Source organism: Sander vitreus, chromosome 10, assembly GCF_031162955.1.
Source record: "Sander vitreus isolate 19-12246 chromosome 10, sanVit1, whole genome shotgun sequence".
In the NCBI taxonomy this organism is placed as follows: Eukaryota; Metazoa; Chordata; class Actinopteri; order Perciformes; family Percidae; genus Sander; species Sander vitreus.
The window spans coordinates 22369358-22389354 of record NC_135864.1 but is presented as its reverse complement, the minus strand read 5'-3'; the positions used below and the strand labels follow the sequence as shown (position 1 = coordinate 22389354).

Genomic DNA, 19997 nt, shown 5'->3' with positions numbered 1-19997 from the left:
CAGTACTCAAAAAGCACTGAGGGCCAGACGTACTAACGCTTTTGCACCCACTTCAGGCATATTTGTTTCGCAACGTGCACGTAAAAGCATGGTGAGGTATGTACAAAATATTCCCTCTCTCACAGTTGAAGTGTGCCTATGATAAAAATTACAGACTTCTACATGCTTTGTAAGTAAGAAAACCTGCAAAATCGGCAGTGTATCAAATACTTCGTTCTCCCCACTGTACCTACGCTCTCCGTCTCTGCAAGATTGGGAATGATTGAGATTTCTCTTGGCACAGCTACCAGAAGACTTTCAGACAGGTTGCTCACGTCACATTTACGTCGTCTCTCTCAGTTGGAGGCTGCGCAGTAACGCTCAGCCATCACCGGAAAAGTGCTCTAATATCCTTCACTGGTCTCCGTCCAGAGCAACAATCTGTTGGTCCATTATATACTGTCTATGTGTAAACCAAGCCCTGGGTATCCTGCTCCGCCTTTGAGAAAATGAAAGCTCAGATGGGCCGATCTGGAATGTCCTCCTTATGACATCATAATCATCATTTCTCCGCCCAGACAATTTGGCCAGCCCATGAGAAAGAGAGAGACATCATGGCTTGAAAACAAGCAAAGCATGGCAGTTGGTCAAGGCCACACCCCCACCCTCCACCTTGCCCCCCCCTCTCGCCTCCTCAATAGCATTTAAAGCTACAGACAGAAATGGCACATCCTAAGGAAAGCTCATTGTGGGACTGGCTCTAGTGGCTGTAATTCTGCACCAAGGCTGAATTTCGGGAAAGACCCTTAAGTTACAGTATTAGGGGACCACTAAGGCCTATATAAAAGAGACTTCAGATACAGTATTAGGGGACCACTAAGGCCTATATAAAAGCATCCAAAAAGCAGCATGTCATAGGACCTTTAAACTACAATTGGAATCATGCAAAATGAATACATTTAATTGATTGATTATTAAAAGTAATACACAGCTAGCGTTGGTATGCCTGTAAAGGTGTACATGTAGAACATGTTTTCCAGTAAATGCAGTATTAAAAAAAAGCTTCAATGGGCGTTTTCCTTATTGGATCTTTTTCAGTTGAATTCATTGGGTCTGCTTTATATCGTAAAAATGAGAGAGAAGCAGCCTTTATGTTGATATAAAGATGTCACTGCAATCAATAACCTCTTAAAATATATACACACAGCTGACGCCATCTAATAAAAAAACATGGATGGCACTCTGAGATGGAAGCAGCATCATTTGCATTACATTCACATGTACAGCAATGAATTTTTCTTGTTGGTTTTGTGTGACCTCACATCACTGGCTGTTAGTATTTGAAACACTGCTATAGCTTTCCAGTATTGTACTTCTTTGGCTGAGGAGACGGGATCTTTGACTTATTCAGAAAATGAAGATAGTGAGGCAGCATTTCATCGTCATTACGGATGTGACTCACAGTTGGGCACAAAATGTCCTCTGAGTAATTAACTTGAAAGTGTAAAAAGGAACAGTCACACAAATACAGTCAGCTAGCCAAAATGATTCCTCACATTCCCCACACACACACACACACATACACAGTGTGAGCTAAACGATCACAGAGATGGAAATGCTGTCCAACTTGACTTACAAATTCTTAATTTTAGCACACCAAGCGACAAATTCCAGTCACGTACACACATGCATGCACACTATCATAAACACAGTTACAGAACTAGTATATCCAAAAATAAAAGAAAACGGGACATCCTTCTAGTGATGTCCGTTCTGTGTTTTAAGGGTTTTACACGCAGTACAAAACAAACATTTTATAATATTAGAAAGCATTACATTAATGTGGTCCGGGCAAGAGCATTGATTAATTTGGGAGTCACAACTCCAATGCTCTGTTTTTATGTTGGTGGTGCTATCCTTTCATTCACATCACTAATGTTATAATGTGATTTTGGTCAAATACATTTTTATCTTTCTCAAGATGGTGGTTACACTGTCGAGATTTGTCAAACAGCAGCTTTTTTGCAGAAATCAATATTTCTGAAATGTGAAACAAGTTTTCAGCAAATACCCTGCTTGTAACTACAAATTTCAGACACACTTACTGATTTTTAGTAGAGCCATATTTTGAAGCCATTTTTACCGCAAAGATGATTTAAACTATTCCAGGACACATTATGATTCCTAAGATGTTTTTGTTTCAACCATTTCTCCACCATCGTTATTGTCTCAACAAACCACTGACCAGGGTGAATATGGCCACCCTATAGCAGCTCTGCTGAGTGAGACTGTCCATTCAAGATTTACAGTACACACCCAGCTTTATTCGTGTACCAGAGAGAGGGAGATTTGATGCAGTGCTTATGGTTGTGCATATTAAGATTAGGGGAGGAAGGAAAATAATCAAGAAAAAAATCCTACCTACAGTGCTGCTTAACGAAAATGAAGAGTGTTGATGCATGAACAGTAGTGTTAAACTGGGTGCATAGTATTGTGCAGATATGGGCAAATGCTGGGAAACAAATGTAGGCTTATTGGGTGATTGTATTTGGCTTAACTTAAACATGCATTCTGTCTTGGAGGCATTTTGCTTGAATTGCACATCTATTGGAATATTAATGCGAGGACTGTAAGATGACACATGAATATTGGCGCTGCAGACTACAAAATTAAAAATGTGCAGCCATACTACAAACCATTCATTCAGATATCTTCTGAGGCCAGAGACATATTTACAATTACAAAATGGGTCATCATTTACTGGGGAAGAAAAATGGCTCAGAGTTTGAGCCAAGCTGTTCCAAACTCCAAACTCACCTGGTGAAGTCGGTCATCTCCATCATGATCATGCACATCTGCTTAGCCAACACAATGATGTCATTGCCGCTGTCATCCCACTTGGATACCTCAGCATCCAGCTTGCTCTTCTCTTCCTGAAAGCTAGCCACCTGTTCAGCAATCTTCGCCTTCTGCTCCTGGGGCAACTGGGCCATGATAGCCTGAAGGAGGAATTATAGAACGCGTAGAGGGTTAGCATACAAGACCTCAACATACTGTTACGGAGGCCATTTCTGTCTCCGGGGCATTTTGTTTTACATCATTCCCTATGGTTTCCATGGAAGCACAGGTTTTCTTGCCAGGCAAGATCATGGTGTTGTTTGAGATCAAAGCAGAGGACCAACTGTGGTTACAGTGGTGCACTACACTACTGTGTTCCTTGTTCATTCTTTAATTGTGTATACTTATGCTTAAATGATTGCTATACTCCCTGGCCACTTTATTAACTACATCGATACAATCTAACGCAATCCAGTACAACGGCTCGGCCACAAATTCTTCCTTTACAAAGCTTAAAATGTTCCAAGAAGTTATGTTTAAGTGTTTTAGTCATCAACATGCATTATAGGTATGTTGGATTAAAGTCTCAAGAACGAAAAATGACTACATTAATTGCTATGTCTTTTCTGTAAATAGATGTCTCTAAGATGGACATTTCGCTGATTGGCCAGGTGAAGTGCAGACACTTTTCACTACAAAAGCTGGGTTCAAAACGGGGTTCACAGCCATTAAGAAATAGTATGTGACATATTCTAGGAAAATATAGATTTATTAAACTCTATGCCTTTGGCCACTGAAGAAGATCAATATAAGGGCATGTGTTTGGCACCATTTCTATCCATCCTCTTGGGCTTGACCAGTAAAGGGCAGTTACCAAACAGGCAATCAGACATTCAATGAATGAGCTTGTGAGGCCGAAGTGGGCAAACACTTAAGAGCAGGAAATTGAAGATCATCGCGAGAGCGTTCATTCTGCTACTGGTAAATAGGACTCTCTCTCTAGAGTCACCTAACCTTGAATAAAGATGTTTGGAGCAGTGCAGAGATGAAAAGCCCTTTCGTAACAAAACAGCCAGATCATCTTTGGCAAACAAAACAAACAGCATGGAAATGTAATGATGGATCACCCGCCATAAGGGATGTTTTTGGATTAATTAACTAATTAATTAGTTTTCACTTTTCTTTTCACCTCTTCTATGAAGAGGGCAACCTACAGCAGACTCATTATCTGCTTGGAGTCTTTTCAGGGATGCTACGGAGTGCTTGAAAAGTCGAACCTGAACCTTCAACCACCAACACAAATTCACCGGTTCATACGAGGACATATTTAAAAACAGATGGCGTGCATTATTTTAATTTTCTTTTTTTCTTTTTATAAGACTGGAGGATGTAATACGCAAAATATTAATTGTGTACCACCTACTCTGAGTCATAAGGGCTGAAGCCTGTCACAGCATAAATTAGACTGAAGGAAGGAATACGACATGGACAGATGTCGATTATAGGACTAGAGGCTGAAGTATACTTGAAGTCTTCTAAAATCTTAAACTAATTTAACTTCTCTGAATTTTGGCTAACAACTATTTTCAACACAACAAATGAGACCCAGGTGTAAACAAGAGTTCAATGAGGAAAAACTTGGGTCACATTAGTTATGGTGGCGTCAAGCCAACTGTGCATACCCATTAACCGTGTTTCAAAGAATAACAGCAGCTCTGACAACATTGACATGAGCATACCATTACAAAAGATAACAAATAAATCTTGTTACAAATTTAAAGAATGTGTAAAATTATTTTCTAGAACTACAGCCTTGTGAGTGAGATATCAAATTGCTCTTCTGACTATGTAGTATTCTGAATTAAATTTTATAGCACCAATATGTATGATCAATATGTAGCCAACTTCAAGTACGCCTCTGTTCTTTGGGGCACTAGTGAATGCAATCTCCTATATGGAAAATATTAAGAATACAAATGTGTGTTCTTTTATTATGTATATGCGTTTTTCCTTCCCACATATCTAGTTTCTTATCAGGCATCGTTGATGCCATTTGACAACTAGAGATTTTGAAGGCAGGAGATCAGACTCAGGATTGTCTGTAAATGCTACAAGAAGCGCTGGACATCTTACCCGTGCACTCTGGCCGGCAATAAGCTGGTCATCCTCTGTCTGCACACTGGTCCTGCTGCGAACGTCAAAGTCTTCAGTCTCAAAGTCAGAGTCGTCCAACTCCTCTGGAGTCTGTAATGGATCAAAAGAGAAAGGAGAAATGGGCAAAAGTGGAGAAAAGGAAAGTGGGTAAAAGAAACAAAGGGGGAAAAAGGTCAGAAAAAGAAGTTAGTTCTAAGTGAAGAACATCAAATAATATTGGCATACTACAGCCCTTTGAGCACAATCAAATAACCAACCTGCTTACTATCTATGAGAAATGTCTTGACGCTGCCGGCCAGGGCAGCATCAGATAAATGTCTTCTTCCCCATAGCTTGGTACAAGAAACGGTACACTCTAAATGAATTTGTAAATCAAGTGTAATGTGCTGCCTGTGCATTTTGAGAGGGAAAATGAAAGTACAAGCTGGTATGAAACATATTGGGAGCAAAATACTTCCGAGTCCCATCTGTCGCTGCTATCTGTAGAAAGGCGAGTGAGGCATGAGTTGTGTTCTCAAGTGTTGCTACTTCATCTCTGAGCCTTCACCTCTCCCCTTGCTTTGAATGCAAAACACGTATTTTTCCATAAATAAATAATATTAGAAGAATTTCTATCTCAACAGGTCATTGTTAAGGCAAAATACAATACTGATTGACAGGAAAATGTAGTTGGTGGCAATATGGGCACGGGGAAGATGATGTAGAGAGATAAAGGTGCATCACGACGCCTCTGCCACTACTTGTGCTTATCCAGCTGTCTCAATACCTCCCTTCTGTAATGGATTTGGAGCCCTCACGTCTAAAAATAGCTGAAGGTCTCTGAACAACCTTACACTGCTTTATGAAATGTAGAGATGCTCTTGTTCTCAAGGGAATAGGGGTATGGTTTTAGATACAAAGCTGTAGTGACTCATAGGCATCTCTTTCAACCCAGACAATGCTGCTCAGTGGGGCAGAGATAGCACCTGCTGTGGCCTGTGCAACAGATAACCTGTGAATGTGGGAGGCTCAGAAATGATAGCTCATGCTGTGCACCCATTGCGACGCTACTGCAGAGAAATGACAACAATAGCCTGCAGTTTAATTAAAAAGGGTTTTGTCAAGGTAGTACTATTGGCACAGTAAATTACATTTTAATACTGTTTGTCATGCTGTGGCAAAATACATTAATCAATATTTAATTTTGTAATGTCCAGACTCTACACTGTCTGTCTAAAAGCTGCAATATTCAGTTCTACCTGTATCACCTCTATATTGCACATATGACCACACGGTATCTGAAGTGTGATAGTTACGAGAAGACAGGGAGAGAGCTAAAATGATCGTCTTGTGACAACACTAGGAAGTAGGCGTTAGTTGTATGTAGTATTTTTGTCTGCTGATGTAGACAGGGAAGTCAACAGTAAAATTACTGAATAAATAATAATAAATAATTATTTTTGTGACATTCTTCTTATAGCCTCTGTGAGAAAGGTTTTTAGGGACAGAGCCAGCTAAATCACCTTGGGCTGTGACACACTTGCACAAATCATAAAGGTAATAACGACAGCTGCCCCCTGTATCTCGCTGTCAGCAGCTCCCTGACTTTGAGACAGTTCGATGTCTGGGAGGCATATTCTCCGATGTTACTGTAGGTGGAGAGAGGGCTCTGGCCACCTGTCAAATATCCAAGGGACATCCAACATAGGCTGCCTGTGCACCACTGACAGAGGTTAAAGACTTGTCTCTTAATAGCCTCAACCACACACTTGTCTGTTCTGATTTAAGAGTGGGCCACTGTGCTGCGCATGCATGTGAGGGTTTATAGAAAGATGGCTGGAGAGCGAATGTGTGTGTGTGTGTGTGTGTGTGTGTGTGTGTGTGTGTGTGTGTGTGTGTGTGTGTGTGTGTGTGTGTGTGTGTCAGTGTGCTCCAGAGAAGTTGTCTCATAGTGCTCAACTCAGTTGATTTTAAATATTTCATATTATTTGGACTCCAAGCAGAACATGCCTAGTGTCACATGTCAACTGTGCCACTAAAGGACAGTTCAGCCAAGCAAAGGGTTCTTCTAGATAGAAATTATTGTTTTTTGATACACTTGTCTGATCTCATTACCAACAGCAGCAATTAAGCGTACGCTTAAGTAGAATGCTGTGCACATTCTTCTGGAAATTCCATCACTACCCAGCTAAGCAGCAGAGGCATTTTCTGCTGAATAAAAGCCAGAAAACCTGTGATGATTACCTCACACATCTGATCAAGAAATCCTGGCAAACCCATGGGGAACTGCATAATTTTTTAGTTTTGAGTTGATTCCCATCCCTATCTCCTGCCCACAGTTAAGAACTGCAGAATTAATCTGACGGATTAATTATAGGTAAGCAAGTTTTTTCATAACTTTAACACACACACACACACACGTACACAGTAGTGTTCAGCCTGCCCCACAGGCCCAATGTTAACAGCATAATCAATTTGGATAACAAGAGAGGAGCTGGGGCAGATGGGAAGTGAATGTAGTTCTCTGGCTTGCAGTCCAATTCAAGAATGCTAATTAAAACCTCCATCTTAAATCAATTGCTTATTATAATGCTAATACTGCATAATGGTCCCTCTCTCATTTGGTTCTTGTCTGTCTGAGCAGCATTATTCATGGGAGCCCAGGCACAGTTTTGGAGCACCATTGTCAACACAAAATGTGCTGTCAAGACTAATGATTCCAATTCAAAAGATTAAAGTGTTTAAAATAATAGAATAGAATAATAGAAGATGGCATAATACAACCAACCAGCACATTGTATCTCAACATAGTAAATACACAATTAGGTACTGTGACACATGAGATGCCGTTTAAATAAATCCACTTATTTCTTAATATATACAAAACCTAATTTGGCAGTGTTGAGTAGTAAAACTAGTTATACTATAAAGCCTTAAGATCTATCCATTTCTTTTTATAACTGGAGTGGGTTTTGTTGTTAGCTCATTGTCAGTCAATTAGGTACCCAACTACCATCTGTCTCAGTTATAGTTCCACTCAAGCAAAGACCATTAACCCACAGACAACTAAGGCTGTGGTTGCACTAGATTGCAAGTCTGGTCAATGAGGTCTGCTCTTGCATGAGACAAGTTCATCACTGGCTTCTAGGACTGCACGCATATAAAGTTTCTCACATACCATTAAAAGTAGCATCTGGTGCACAGACCAATGGCCATATTGTAGAATTACATTACACTACAATAACCAAGGACTCTCACAATGTGGTGGGTTAGACGATTTCTATTGAAATGCTTTAAATCAAACCATATCAAATTAATGCGAGATTACAGCTTCTTAATTTGGCCAATGGCAAACCTTTTTATACTTGTGAAAACATCCTGAAGTGGAACAGCATTTATTTATTCCTGACAGTCTCCACTATGTCAATGCTTTAGTGAGGAAACAGTGGCAAACGTTACTCGCTCTGTCCAGATTTAATACAGAACAGGGAAGACAACAACAAATATTTGTTTTAAGCTCATGGCAGGGCGAATAATAAAATAAAAAAAAAAACAGTGCGACTTACTCTGATCATGAGGACAGCCTTGCGAATGTCGCGAATGCCATCATACACAAGACGGGATGCGTCAATGAACTCATTCTCATCCACAGGTAGAGAGGGGTTAGCACTCAAGGCCTCCACTGCAGACTCTACTTGCTCTGTGAACCGTGGCATGACTGAAAAAGGTGAGATAAAGGGTGGGAGGAAGAAGGGGAAGAGAAAAACAATATTGATGAAGATTCACTCAAAAAAAACACAAAGAGAAGGAAGGTACATAACCTAAAAAATAAAAAAATAAAATAAAATAAAAAAAGGCACACCGTAAAAGAACAGACAAACACATACCTTGAGTGAGGAATGGCATGTGCTATACCACAAGAATGTAAAAAACTAATAAAAACTGTCCAGCCACCACCTCCCAACACATTTGTAAAAGCATTAGCACTAAGGTGAGAGTTTACCAGAGATGTGTGTCTCGGCTCAACTTCCTTACTATTCCATGTTTATTACGTTACTCCTGAGATTGCAGGTTATCAAAGGCTACTTGACATAAACCATCAACACAATCAGTCTACTGAAGAAATGATGTTTGAGATTATTATAAATGATCCCCTCAAAGATACTACTAGTAAGGCCTTATGTTCCATTAGAAAATAAAAACTTTTAGTGTGCCAGTGAAAATAGTGGCCTCTGAATGATTAATTAAAAAGAGTAGTCATTACATTCAGCTTTGACAGATGGAATTTTGAACTGTTGGTCTGTCTATAATAACAGCTAATGAAGTCCAGCACCGCAACCAACTTCCAGTCATATCTTTTTTCTCAGTGGCACAATCCTTTTACCAAACCCAATATACAGCATTAGCACTCTTGTTTTTCAAAAAGATGCCTGCAGACACTGATTTTTTTTTTTACTGCATTCAATATTTTGTATACAGTATAATTAGCTTTTGCAACTAGGATTCTTAAATGCCTAATACATACCCAGTAATGTAGCAGTTTTTTGTTTGTTTTTTTTTTCCAAATTAATGACAAATGAAAGTAAAAATATATTTTGACTTTGAGTCAGAAAGCATTCAAACCTATGAAATGACATACTGACTGATGAAATATAAATTATTTTAGTCTGAAACTTAAAGTTGTTGCCCTGTTACATGTACAAATGCTCGCCTATATTTGTCACACAGATGTCAGAGCAGAACTTCTCCATTCAAGAGTGACTCTGTTGAGCTGAACTTGACTCACTTTATTGTGGAGTCGATATGAGAAAAAATTGTCTCTGTCTCCAGAGCTCACCCGCAGAAGAAATCACGCTTGAGCTACAGCCAGCGTTTCCCGATTTTTAATGGGCACACTATCAGGAGGATCATGCCGTTTCCAAATCTGACAACCAACAAATCATTCTGCCATTTTCTTAGCTTGCTAGCGATGGAAGCTAACAGGGCTCACACATACAGGCTGATAATGATACAGCACAGAATATGGACAAAAACAACTTCTATAATATAACTTGGGTTAAGATATTCAAGGTTATCTGACAACTGAACAGTGCCGGCTGTGCAGATTAGTAGTGTCAGTTGAGTCAGAGATGGATTGATCTCACAATGCAGCATTCATAATAAATACAGGAAGGGCCTCAACTTCACTAACAGAAAATGGCATTTTCCAAGCCAATTCTGGAGATATCTGAGGGTTATGAATGTTCACCATGCCTGCCTTACTTACACTCTAAGGATAGGTAAGAAAACAGGTAGGAATGTTTGACCTTTTTTTTTCTCATCACACTGGGTCAAAACATGGTATCCTTTGAGGGCCCATTGTATTCTAGTTTCATATACATAGTTACATCAATATATAAAGCATAGCAAAGCATCCCCTTAGAATGCATCTATGAACTTTCTTGTGCATGTATAAAGTTAAAACAATAAAACAACTTTGATTAAGGCAAAACATGCTACAATTCAAAAGCAAGATAATTATCCTGGTGTGTTGTAACAGTTGTAATCATCTGAACACTCAGTTACAGTGACATTTTTTTGTGTATGTGAATGCAATCTTTTGGCAGAAATAAACAACTATTCTTTGGCACATTACATGAATTAGTTTCCGTGGTACCTGTGTCAGTGAGGAGCTTGGTGGCCTCCAAGACTTTCTCTGTGTAGATTCCAGGTTCATAATTGTCCATTTCAGAAGTGACCACATGGACGACTCTGGCAGCACGGCCTCGAATAGCCCCAGCAGTGCGATCCAAACCATCAACATCTTTCTCCTGCAGAGCGATGACACACTTATTCACATCCTCCAGGATGTGGTTCTCTGGGGACATAAAACAATGTTGCAGTTAGTGATGTGTATACTTTGTATTACTCAAACACTTTAATCCAAATATGCCATCACCCTGCCTAGATGCAAAGAGGTTAGTGAGGTTAGAAAGATGAACAATGTTTATATGAGTTATACTAAGAAAATGCATATGGTCAGGGAATCCTCAGCCTTCATCCTGTGTTTGCATAGTCCTCAATTTAAGAGGGCCACTGGGATGCTCAAGCATAGGATGGGGAGGGGAAGACAAATCAGACTCAGACTGTTTATTAATGGGGGAGCCTGTAAAATGCAAATGTCCACTGTGTAAATTACAGTCTGTCCTTGGCTGGAGGTGAGAGAAGTCACTCTCCTTAATGCTTAACGAGAACTCTTTAAGGGTATGTCCGACAAACCATTTGTGTACTTTAACACACGTGACAGGATGTCAATTTCAGACGTAGTGCTGCTGATGCTTCAGGGCTTTCCTCTGTAGAGCCCAATCAGCCGCTGTATGTATGGCTCTCATCAGAAAAGACTAATGCCACAGATACTTTACAGCTATTTACCTCCTCTTAAGAATGGTCTTAAGTGCTTCGTGCAAATCTATCTTATTACCAATCAGCAGTGCACTTTCCGTTTTTACGTTTGAAAAAAAGTCACAAATCATCAATGATCTAACTAAACAGTAGGAAACATTTATTTTTTCCCTACATGGCTATGACATGCAAATAAGTACCACTCACCAGACACACAAAGGAAGTCATCAATGGATGTTATGTCATCAACGGCATCGGTGAGGATGCGGACCTGCTTCTCCCACTGCTCCTTGAACAAATCCATATTGTCCTGGGCCACCTTACTGTTGGGCTTGGCAGCAAGGGCTAACGCTGCATTAATCACCTGTAATCACCCAATTACAGCCATTAAAGCTCCATTACAGCATAGCTCTCAGCCACAATGTTGGGACTGCAGCATGAAGCCAATTCATTCCTGGGAGTGATAATAGACACTGAGTGTTTTTGAAAGATTGAATGAAATAAAACTAATAGCGGTTTGTTTTTGGGAAAGAAACATCTGTGAATATCAAAGCTCAGGATAAATGGGAGTCATTAGATGATATTAAAAGGAGCAGTGGCAGCAGAGCGGCGAGAGCTGGCAAGACTCTGAGGTACAGACCAGGGACTGGTAGTTAAAATGGTAAGGGGAATAAAAAAAGAGGGCTCAATGGTGGACACATGAACAACAAGACTTGAGGTATTGTTTTATGTTTCTTCTTACGCTACCCAATTTGTCCCCTATATCCACTACAATATGTGTGAACATCAAATTTGTAGTTTTGGTATGAAAATGATGTATCTAAACTTTTAAGAAGGAAGGAGGTTTTGGAAAAGGGTGGCGGATGTGCAATTACAGACCCAATGTTGTTCAGCAAAGGTGAGGGGTAAGTTGAGGACACAGAAAGTGAGTGAATCAATTCGCTCAAATGCACACAAAAACTGTCACTGTAAAGGACCACATAAAGAAAACTGTTAGGCTAAGTCTTTCAACTGTACTATCCTTGTTTCCACTAATGCACTTGTTTCACAGTTAACAAACGTAAACAGAGCACCCTAATTTAATACATAATACTATAAATGGCTTATAGAGAGATGTTCCCGGTCAGTATTGTATTGCCCTTCGGCGTACAGAACCTTTTAATATCAGCGGGAGGGTGGTAAACAGGTTGCATAGGGCAAATTTCTACCACGCCAGAACAGAGACCAAAATTTAGTCGTATTACATTTGGCTTGGTTATATGTTCTAATAAAACAACAAAAATCAGGAGGGAAGCCCTTGAGTGTTAATGTCCTTGTTGCTGCACTGGCAACTCATTATCGTTACCACTAGCTATGCTACTTTTTGTTTGGCATGTTTGTGACTGTTTTCCATATTCTATTTAATTATATTGTTGGTAAAATTAATACACTGTGGGAGGAAAGCCAAAACACCCACACGCAGTTTTGTGTCCATTTCATTCCACCACCATTCTAGCACAAATGCCGATCACAGCACTGAAAGAAATTAGACTACAGTGTATTCATACCACCCTGATTCAAAAGAAAAAAAAAGAAAGCTAGGTCTATTATTTGATTATGCCAAAACTAACCAAATTAAGGTGCGTACATGGCAATTGCAAAAAAAAAAATAATATTGTCCTGTCATAAAATCCTTAACTGCATGTTAGTAGTTGAATTCTTTATATCAAAACCATGATTTTAATAATAAATAAGCACTGACATTTTACTTATAGTCTGGAACTAGATTAGCCACTGTGTATGAACTATATTTTTATATATTGGCAACTCCTAGCGCTTGTATGAATAGACAATGTGGAAGCCTCTCAAAGAGGTGCACAATCAATCAGCGGAAGTTGGGGGCAAAACAGCCAGGTACCTGGGGGCAAAGAGTTTCCAGTTGAGATGCTGCCATGCGGACCAGCTTCACTCCCTCTTCATTGTTGGAGATGGAACATGCCAGGTTGGCCACCTAAACAGAAAAACACACTTTTTAGCCACAGACAGGGACTCCGACAGTCTTATTTTGACAGAAACAAAGAAAGCATAATTAAACTTAAAGAATCCCTAACCCATGCTACCATAATGAATGTATCTATGAGAAATGGAGCAGCTCTGCAATACAACCAATCCCTGTGGAATACAAACCCACTGCTGAGGATTAATTTATAAAGCTGCTAAAATTATACAATATGATAGCACAGAGGGGGAAGGAGAAGCAGGAGAGAAAACAAAAGCTAAGCTGTTGAATGAATAGATACAATACAAAAATAGTAAATTCCTCCAAATGTTAATGCAAGTTGTAGCTGGTGACTCAAAGACGTAGTTATTTTGTGACTAAATCACAAGGCTGCCAGATTGCCATTACGCTCTTGGATCAGAGAGGCAAATATTCCCGACACTTTCAAAAACGAGAACTGGAGTGCTGAGCTAAGCGTGTCTTCCTTGCGGCTGCCAACATTTATGGTTTGCGGGTATATTTTCTTGTATTGACCAACAAATCATGCTCTCGCACAATCATTTCTAAATATTCTTGCATCTTCCAGAGTAACATTATGCATCTACTCATATTCACAAAAAATTAGGTCAGAGACTTTGAAGAGTCCCATTTGTTGGTTGGGATGTGCTGGCAACAATGCTGAAACAGAATACCTGGGATGTAAGGAAGTGTGCCAAAGTGGGATTATCCAATGGACAGAAAATGTGCTGAAACATAATCAATTACAAAGCCAAAAAACAACTCTTGATTGCACTACAGCAGAACAAGGACTGAAGGTTTTTTTTTTTTAGCAACCTGAGTCTTATTTTCGTAGTTTCAGCCATCAAATCCGTTATATTTTACTCAACAATTGAGTGACTGAGATCTGGGTCACGGAGCAACGTAAGCAGTGAAACTATCACATAGGTTGTAAGGAAAACCATAGTTTTACCATAATATTATAAAATTGAGTGCAAGTCAGTTATGGTCATACACTGCATCTAAGCACTATATGCATTCTCAACTATCTACTGTACATTGGATAGTACTAAGCTAAAGCACAGAGTTGCATTTGATCAAATTAATGTTTATAATACACAGCATGGGTATTACATTTAATATTTGTAATTATTTTCTCTACAAAATGAGAAAGTAAATGGTTTATTTTTAACCTGTGTAATCTACTGATTGCTCATGTTTTCCCTAATGAACTCTACTGGGGTCTGGGATCTCCAGATTTAAGCTGGTAGATAAAATGCTATTATAAAAGGATATAAATGTGTTCAAATCTACAACAATAAGAATCAAGTTGTCAAAAAAATATTGCATTTCCATTTAAGCACTTGTGGTGGAATGCATCACCGGCTGCAAGAATGGCAGAGTAATTGAGAGTGAAATATCCTCTCCCTCCTCAGTCCCTTCAATTCTACAAGAAGATGCCCCCACCTCAAAATTCCTGAGCAATTTTGCTGATGAGCACTTATTCCACTGCACTGGTGAAGCACTGAAACATTGATATAAACACATCCTACATCACTGTGCAAACACATGCAGGCACAACAGGGAGAACATTCAGTAACTCGAGAGGAGGGGTGAGAGCGGTTGCATAAAGAAAAACTGGCACTATAAGGAGAGCATTTTCACTTTCATGATCTTTCACATCAGCTTTCTCTTACCCTCACCATGATACCAGTGGGAAAGCAGACTGTGGGGAAGCCGAACAACAAAATTCTAACCTCAAGTCAAGTAATGCTATTTCATTTGCTTTGCTGTAACCATACCATTTTAAGTGTCAGGACAATCCTATAAACTTTATCCTTATGAGGTACCGTTTTTACCGCACCATCTCTCACCATCTTCATCCCACTGGCTTAGTAGAAATGCTATGCGTGAGAGTCTATGTATAACATGATGGATATTATGTAGATTTAAAAAGACAATATGACAAACATGCACCACTACCATCTCATTATTCCAATATTATGCAATAAAAGCAGGATCAATGAATTACAGTGTGTTACGAATATGATGCAAAATAATATGTATCCGTGTTAATGAGCCGACTTTGAAAAGCTAAGAAAATGCAGACAGAAAGCTCAAGGAAGTATAGCCAAACAGGGTTAGATACCAGGTTGTAAATATTCCCCCTTGGCTGCCAGGAGAGAGAGGACAGGAGGGTGAGAGAAGGTGGTGTTTTGGAAGCTAAATATGCAATGTCATCATTGTACTAAACAACACTAGAGAACCTTTCCCGCTTTGGTCCCCCTACAGGTTGGAAGTGGAATTGTCCATTACATTACATTATGCAAGTTTGCCAGATCGGGTAGCGGATCTGTAGTTTGAATGAACTGGACAACGTAATGTAACGGACAATTCCACTTCCAACCTGTAGGGGGACCAAAGTGGGAAAAGTTCTCTAGTGTTGCATGACAAATGACATTTTTATTTAAATAATTAATAATAACATTTTAATAAAATCTCTTCCATTATTTTATTAATGCAGGTAAAGGCGCTGACACACCAAACCCGTTATCGGCCGTCGGACAGTCTGGCGAGGTCGCTGACTCTTTGAGGTCTGTTTGGCGTGTTCCGTTCCGTCATCAGTCGGAGGAGCCGTCGGCTTTAATTTGGGCCGATTTGACTAGTTGAATAGGCCAGTCGAACTCAATGACCAATCTGATTGGTGGAGTGCTAGCCCTTCACTATCGAATCAGTGCATTTATGTTAAAACACTTACCGGAAATGACGAGCGGGATGAGCATGACGAACGCCTTTCAAAATCTGACCAAACTGACCTTTGTCGATCAAAAAAAACAGACAGATTCAGCAACTGTATGGCCTATTTCTCGCTTAAAAACACGTTTCAGTGAACTATTTTCATAAAATACGAGACCGTATTCCAAACGAGCCGCCATTACGGTCAGCTTTGAAATTTGGGAGAAGCCAGACCCACGTGACACGTTCGTCATTTCCGGTTTTAATTTTTTTGGGCGACAATACAGATTAGCGCTGCCTGCTGTTATGGAGACGTATTACGTCTCGCGCACGCGCAGAACGTACGCTCAAGTCAGCGTCGCTTCGGTGTGTTCCGAGGCACTTTTTGGACCTCGGGGAGCCGAATGATCGGTCCGACTGCCTTTTCTGCCGACGGTCGGGTTGGTGTGTCAGAGCCTTAATGGGATTAGACTTGAACATTGAGTTATGTATTATACATCTGAACAAAGAAATGTAAAGACATTAGCCTATTTTTCTGTTAAATGCATTAAAAAAAAAAACAAGCTTTCAGCACAGTGGAAAAAAAACAAAAAAATCCAGGAGGGTCCTGGCAATTACACCGCTGATTACATTATTCCATTGGATCACTGGTCACAACTCAATGGAGGCATCTCTGCATCTTGACTTGTCATGTTGCAAATCTCTACGACTTATAGTAGCTTTTCACTCCAAAGCCCATAATCAAAATAGAATGTGCACTCAAAATAAACATCAACTTATCCACATAACGTAAACTAACCCCCCCATCTAATGTCACTACCATCCCTTTGCATGGTTGAGAGCCTCAAAGAAGACCTTACATGAGGACATTACATATGCTGTATATATTTAGCTGATTTTCTAAGCTACATTCTTCCTCTGTTAACTGTGCTAAAATCACCACATCATTCCTGAGCACCCTGGAACCTTTAAGAACACGGCCATGAGGCAAGAACACTAAGCTCAGTGTATTTATTCCCCATGCTCTTAAGATGAGGAATTTTACTGCTTAAAAATGCATACTAACATAGGACAAAAACCACTAAACAACTGGATATGGCAACAAACAGCAATATGAAACATTTATCGCCATAGTTTCCTTTAAGTTGTGACTACATTTGAACACAGAATAACAACATTAGGAACAAATGGTCGAAAGGTGGGTTGGATCGCTCTCTCTCACGCTCGCTCTCCCTCGCTCTCTCTCCAAACGAGTAGAGGAGCTGCTTAAAATGAAAATTACAAATGAATGTGGGTCAGTCACAACGTTGCTTTCAAATAAATGCGTGTGAATGGACCATTTGCCCTAAGGCAGCCTACATATGCACAACTCATGTCATACAAACAAAGCCTGAGATTGGTGGCACTTTGCAGTTCATGCCTCTGAATAAGGGACATATTGCATTTACAACATAATTATTCCTTATCTGATAAGGAATGACTATGTTGCAAATGTAATGCAAAACGTTGTTACACCGCGCTGTGGACATTGAAACTCCATTCATTTACATCCATAGTTTTTACGACGACTGTAAATAATACCGTCCAAAACGGCAGGCATCACGGCACTCTGGGACAGCTTCGATATACCAGACCTATATGATAAGATTTAACAGAACTATATATTATGTCCACACAAGCCTTAGCAATAAAGTTGAAGATTATATATCATATTTATATAAAACACTTTATATTTATATAATGGCTGTCTGCCATTTCCCTCTGGAAACAGCCGGTTGTCCCCAGAGTGGCGAGGACCTGTATTTGGACCGGGATGGACAGGGATGGCACGGTTCCGGCACGTTGCCCTCTCTACTGGACCCAATTCAGTACGTAGAGCTTCAGGGAATTTAAATTGGCATATTAGCCAGTCATTGTCATGGTCCCTGAAGTCCTGAGTCCCCCCGCACTTTTTCTAAGTCCTGAGGTCCTCTTTCACTCCTGATTCTTCCATTGGGGGTTAGTCCTCCTGCAGGGCCAGCAGTGACATCATGCAGCATTACGCACGGGTTCACCGCAGTATTTATATGTTTACAACATATTGTGATTGTTAACACCTTACCAAAATCACAGCATCAACTAGTGGTATCCCCACCCCAAGATACACTTTGAAGACAAAAGTCTAACACTTTTCTTCATGCCGATTTTGTCACGAACAGTATTAAAGTTCGGACCGATAACGAGGACATTGATGGCGCTTACCCACTGCTAGTACCAGCTCTACTCGGCCACGGTGCCCCATCCTCCTTTTTCCATTGCAGATTTAGATCGTCTCATGTGTGAGGCGATCATGGCTGATCGTCATAGCGACGTTGCAGGAAACTGCCGTGACTTTTCGTGACACACACACAGAACATCGAAGGTGTGTTGTTTTTTGATTCTCGGCATGTGGCAGTTGCCACAGCCAAAAGACAAATTTTGTTTCAAAAGAAGCTGGAGGCAGCAAAAGAACACCGCTGACTAAACTATTTAAAAATGGTGGGTTTGTTCAGGACACCCCCGTCTATCGCTAGCAATGACGACGCAGTGATTAGTAAAGATTCTCTCCGACCAATCAGTAGTCTGCAGGTTTTCACGTCACCTTTTGGTATCGCCTCAGCTCGCTTGGAACCTCAAAGGAGGTGACACTACAAAAAGTACCTGTTGGCAGGAGTGGAGGCGAGTCAGGCAGGTACCATGTGTGGAGAAACGCCTTAAGTGTAACGATTGCGCGAGAGCTTAACGGCTGTATTTCTAGACTTTGACATTTGATGATATATGCACAGTATTAAAGACATATTTAGTTATTTACACTGTGTTCTGCCGTTATCTAATGGTAGAGTATTTGATGCTATCCTGTAGTCCATTCAGATATGGAGTGAAGAAATGTGCATGAGACATCAATACTTGAACATATTACAAGTAATCGTTATTCCCACATTTACTTTCTGCAGTCTGACTTCAGTTCACCACCTCACCATCTGCGTCGCCAATTCCCATTGTCTCAGAGTTTGCATCGAGGACCGCACATTCTCCTGTCAAGTTTGACGTAACATAAGTCATTTTTAAAACAAATAAGTGCTTTTTATGCATCTGCCCACGGGAAGAAGTCACTTTCAAATGTCAGCATATGATGTCCTGACACAGACATTTAAGAAATTGAAGGAAACCACTACTGAGGATCACTCATGTTTTGGTTAGCTTGTTGCCCATCCAAGACCAACACTTTGCCTTCCCCCTTGTATTCTTGTTGCTATGTATAAAGCACTGGAGACATAAAAATCCCAGTCATTTCCAAATCATGCATCTCTGTTAACACAAAAGACCAAACACAGAGTGGTAAGAAGCAGGACGCACTAGGCCCCTTTTAAGATATTTATCCTGTGAGTATCACTATAGCACACATGTGGAGTTAGCCAATAAGAAGTAGTACATCAATCTATTGCGGCAAGGACAACAGTTTCCCAGAGGTAGCACTTATCCTTGAGTTGTGGTTGTTTCAGTCCTTTGGTTCTGCTTAAAAATTTGATTTGTTGCTATAACCACACACAAATATTCTGCTTGTCTGCTCACTATTGCATCAGATTAGAGTCCGCATCACCTTCTATTTACAGCAACCACAGAAAAGAACTTAAAAATGTTTACGTCTTTGTTGTCATTAAGGAAAAGAAAAATCCCAGATTAGGGCTGCACGATATTTTGTTTCGTCTACATCGCGATGTGCGCATGCGCGATAGTCACATCGCAGGACGTTGCGATGTTGACGCTAAAACGTTTTTGCTGCTTGATAGAAAAGTAAACTTTCACCGTTCTCCTTTTACATGATCGTTACCGCGACCCTTCCCCTTTCAGACAGGTGGTCCTGTGGGCAGCGTGTGTATGTGACGTAACAATGGGGTTTAATGTTATGGGAAGTGAGGCTCTCCGTGTGTTGAAA

The 19997-nt window shown here is 40.2% G+C and overlaps 1 protein-coding gene across 2 annotated transcripts in view; it reads right to left on the bottom strand.

Moving 5' to 3' along the window:
• The window catches only part of ctnna1 (catenin (cadherin-associated protein), alpha 1), an 87961-nt gene that overhangs the window by 23727 nt on the left and 44237 nt on the right, over positions 1-19997 (bottom strand). For both annotated transcript variants that reach the window (XM_078260954.1, XM_078260953.1), the window contains exons 10-15: positions 13229-13321; positions 11539-11695; positions 10607-10807; positions 8517-8668; positions 4951-5061; positions 2797-2978 (exon numbers count right to left, since the gene is read on the bottom strand). In XM_078260954.1, the coding sequence (XP_078117080.1) occupies positions 2797-2978; positions 4951-5061; positions 8517-8668; positions 10607-10807; positions 11539-11695; positions 13229-13321 (896 nt within the window). The remainder of the gene's footprint in view (positions 1-2796; positions 2979-4950; positions 5062-8516; positions 8669-10606; positions 10808-11538; positions 11696-13228; positions 13322-19997) is intronic.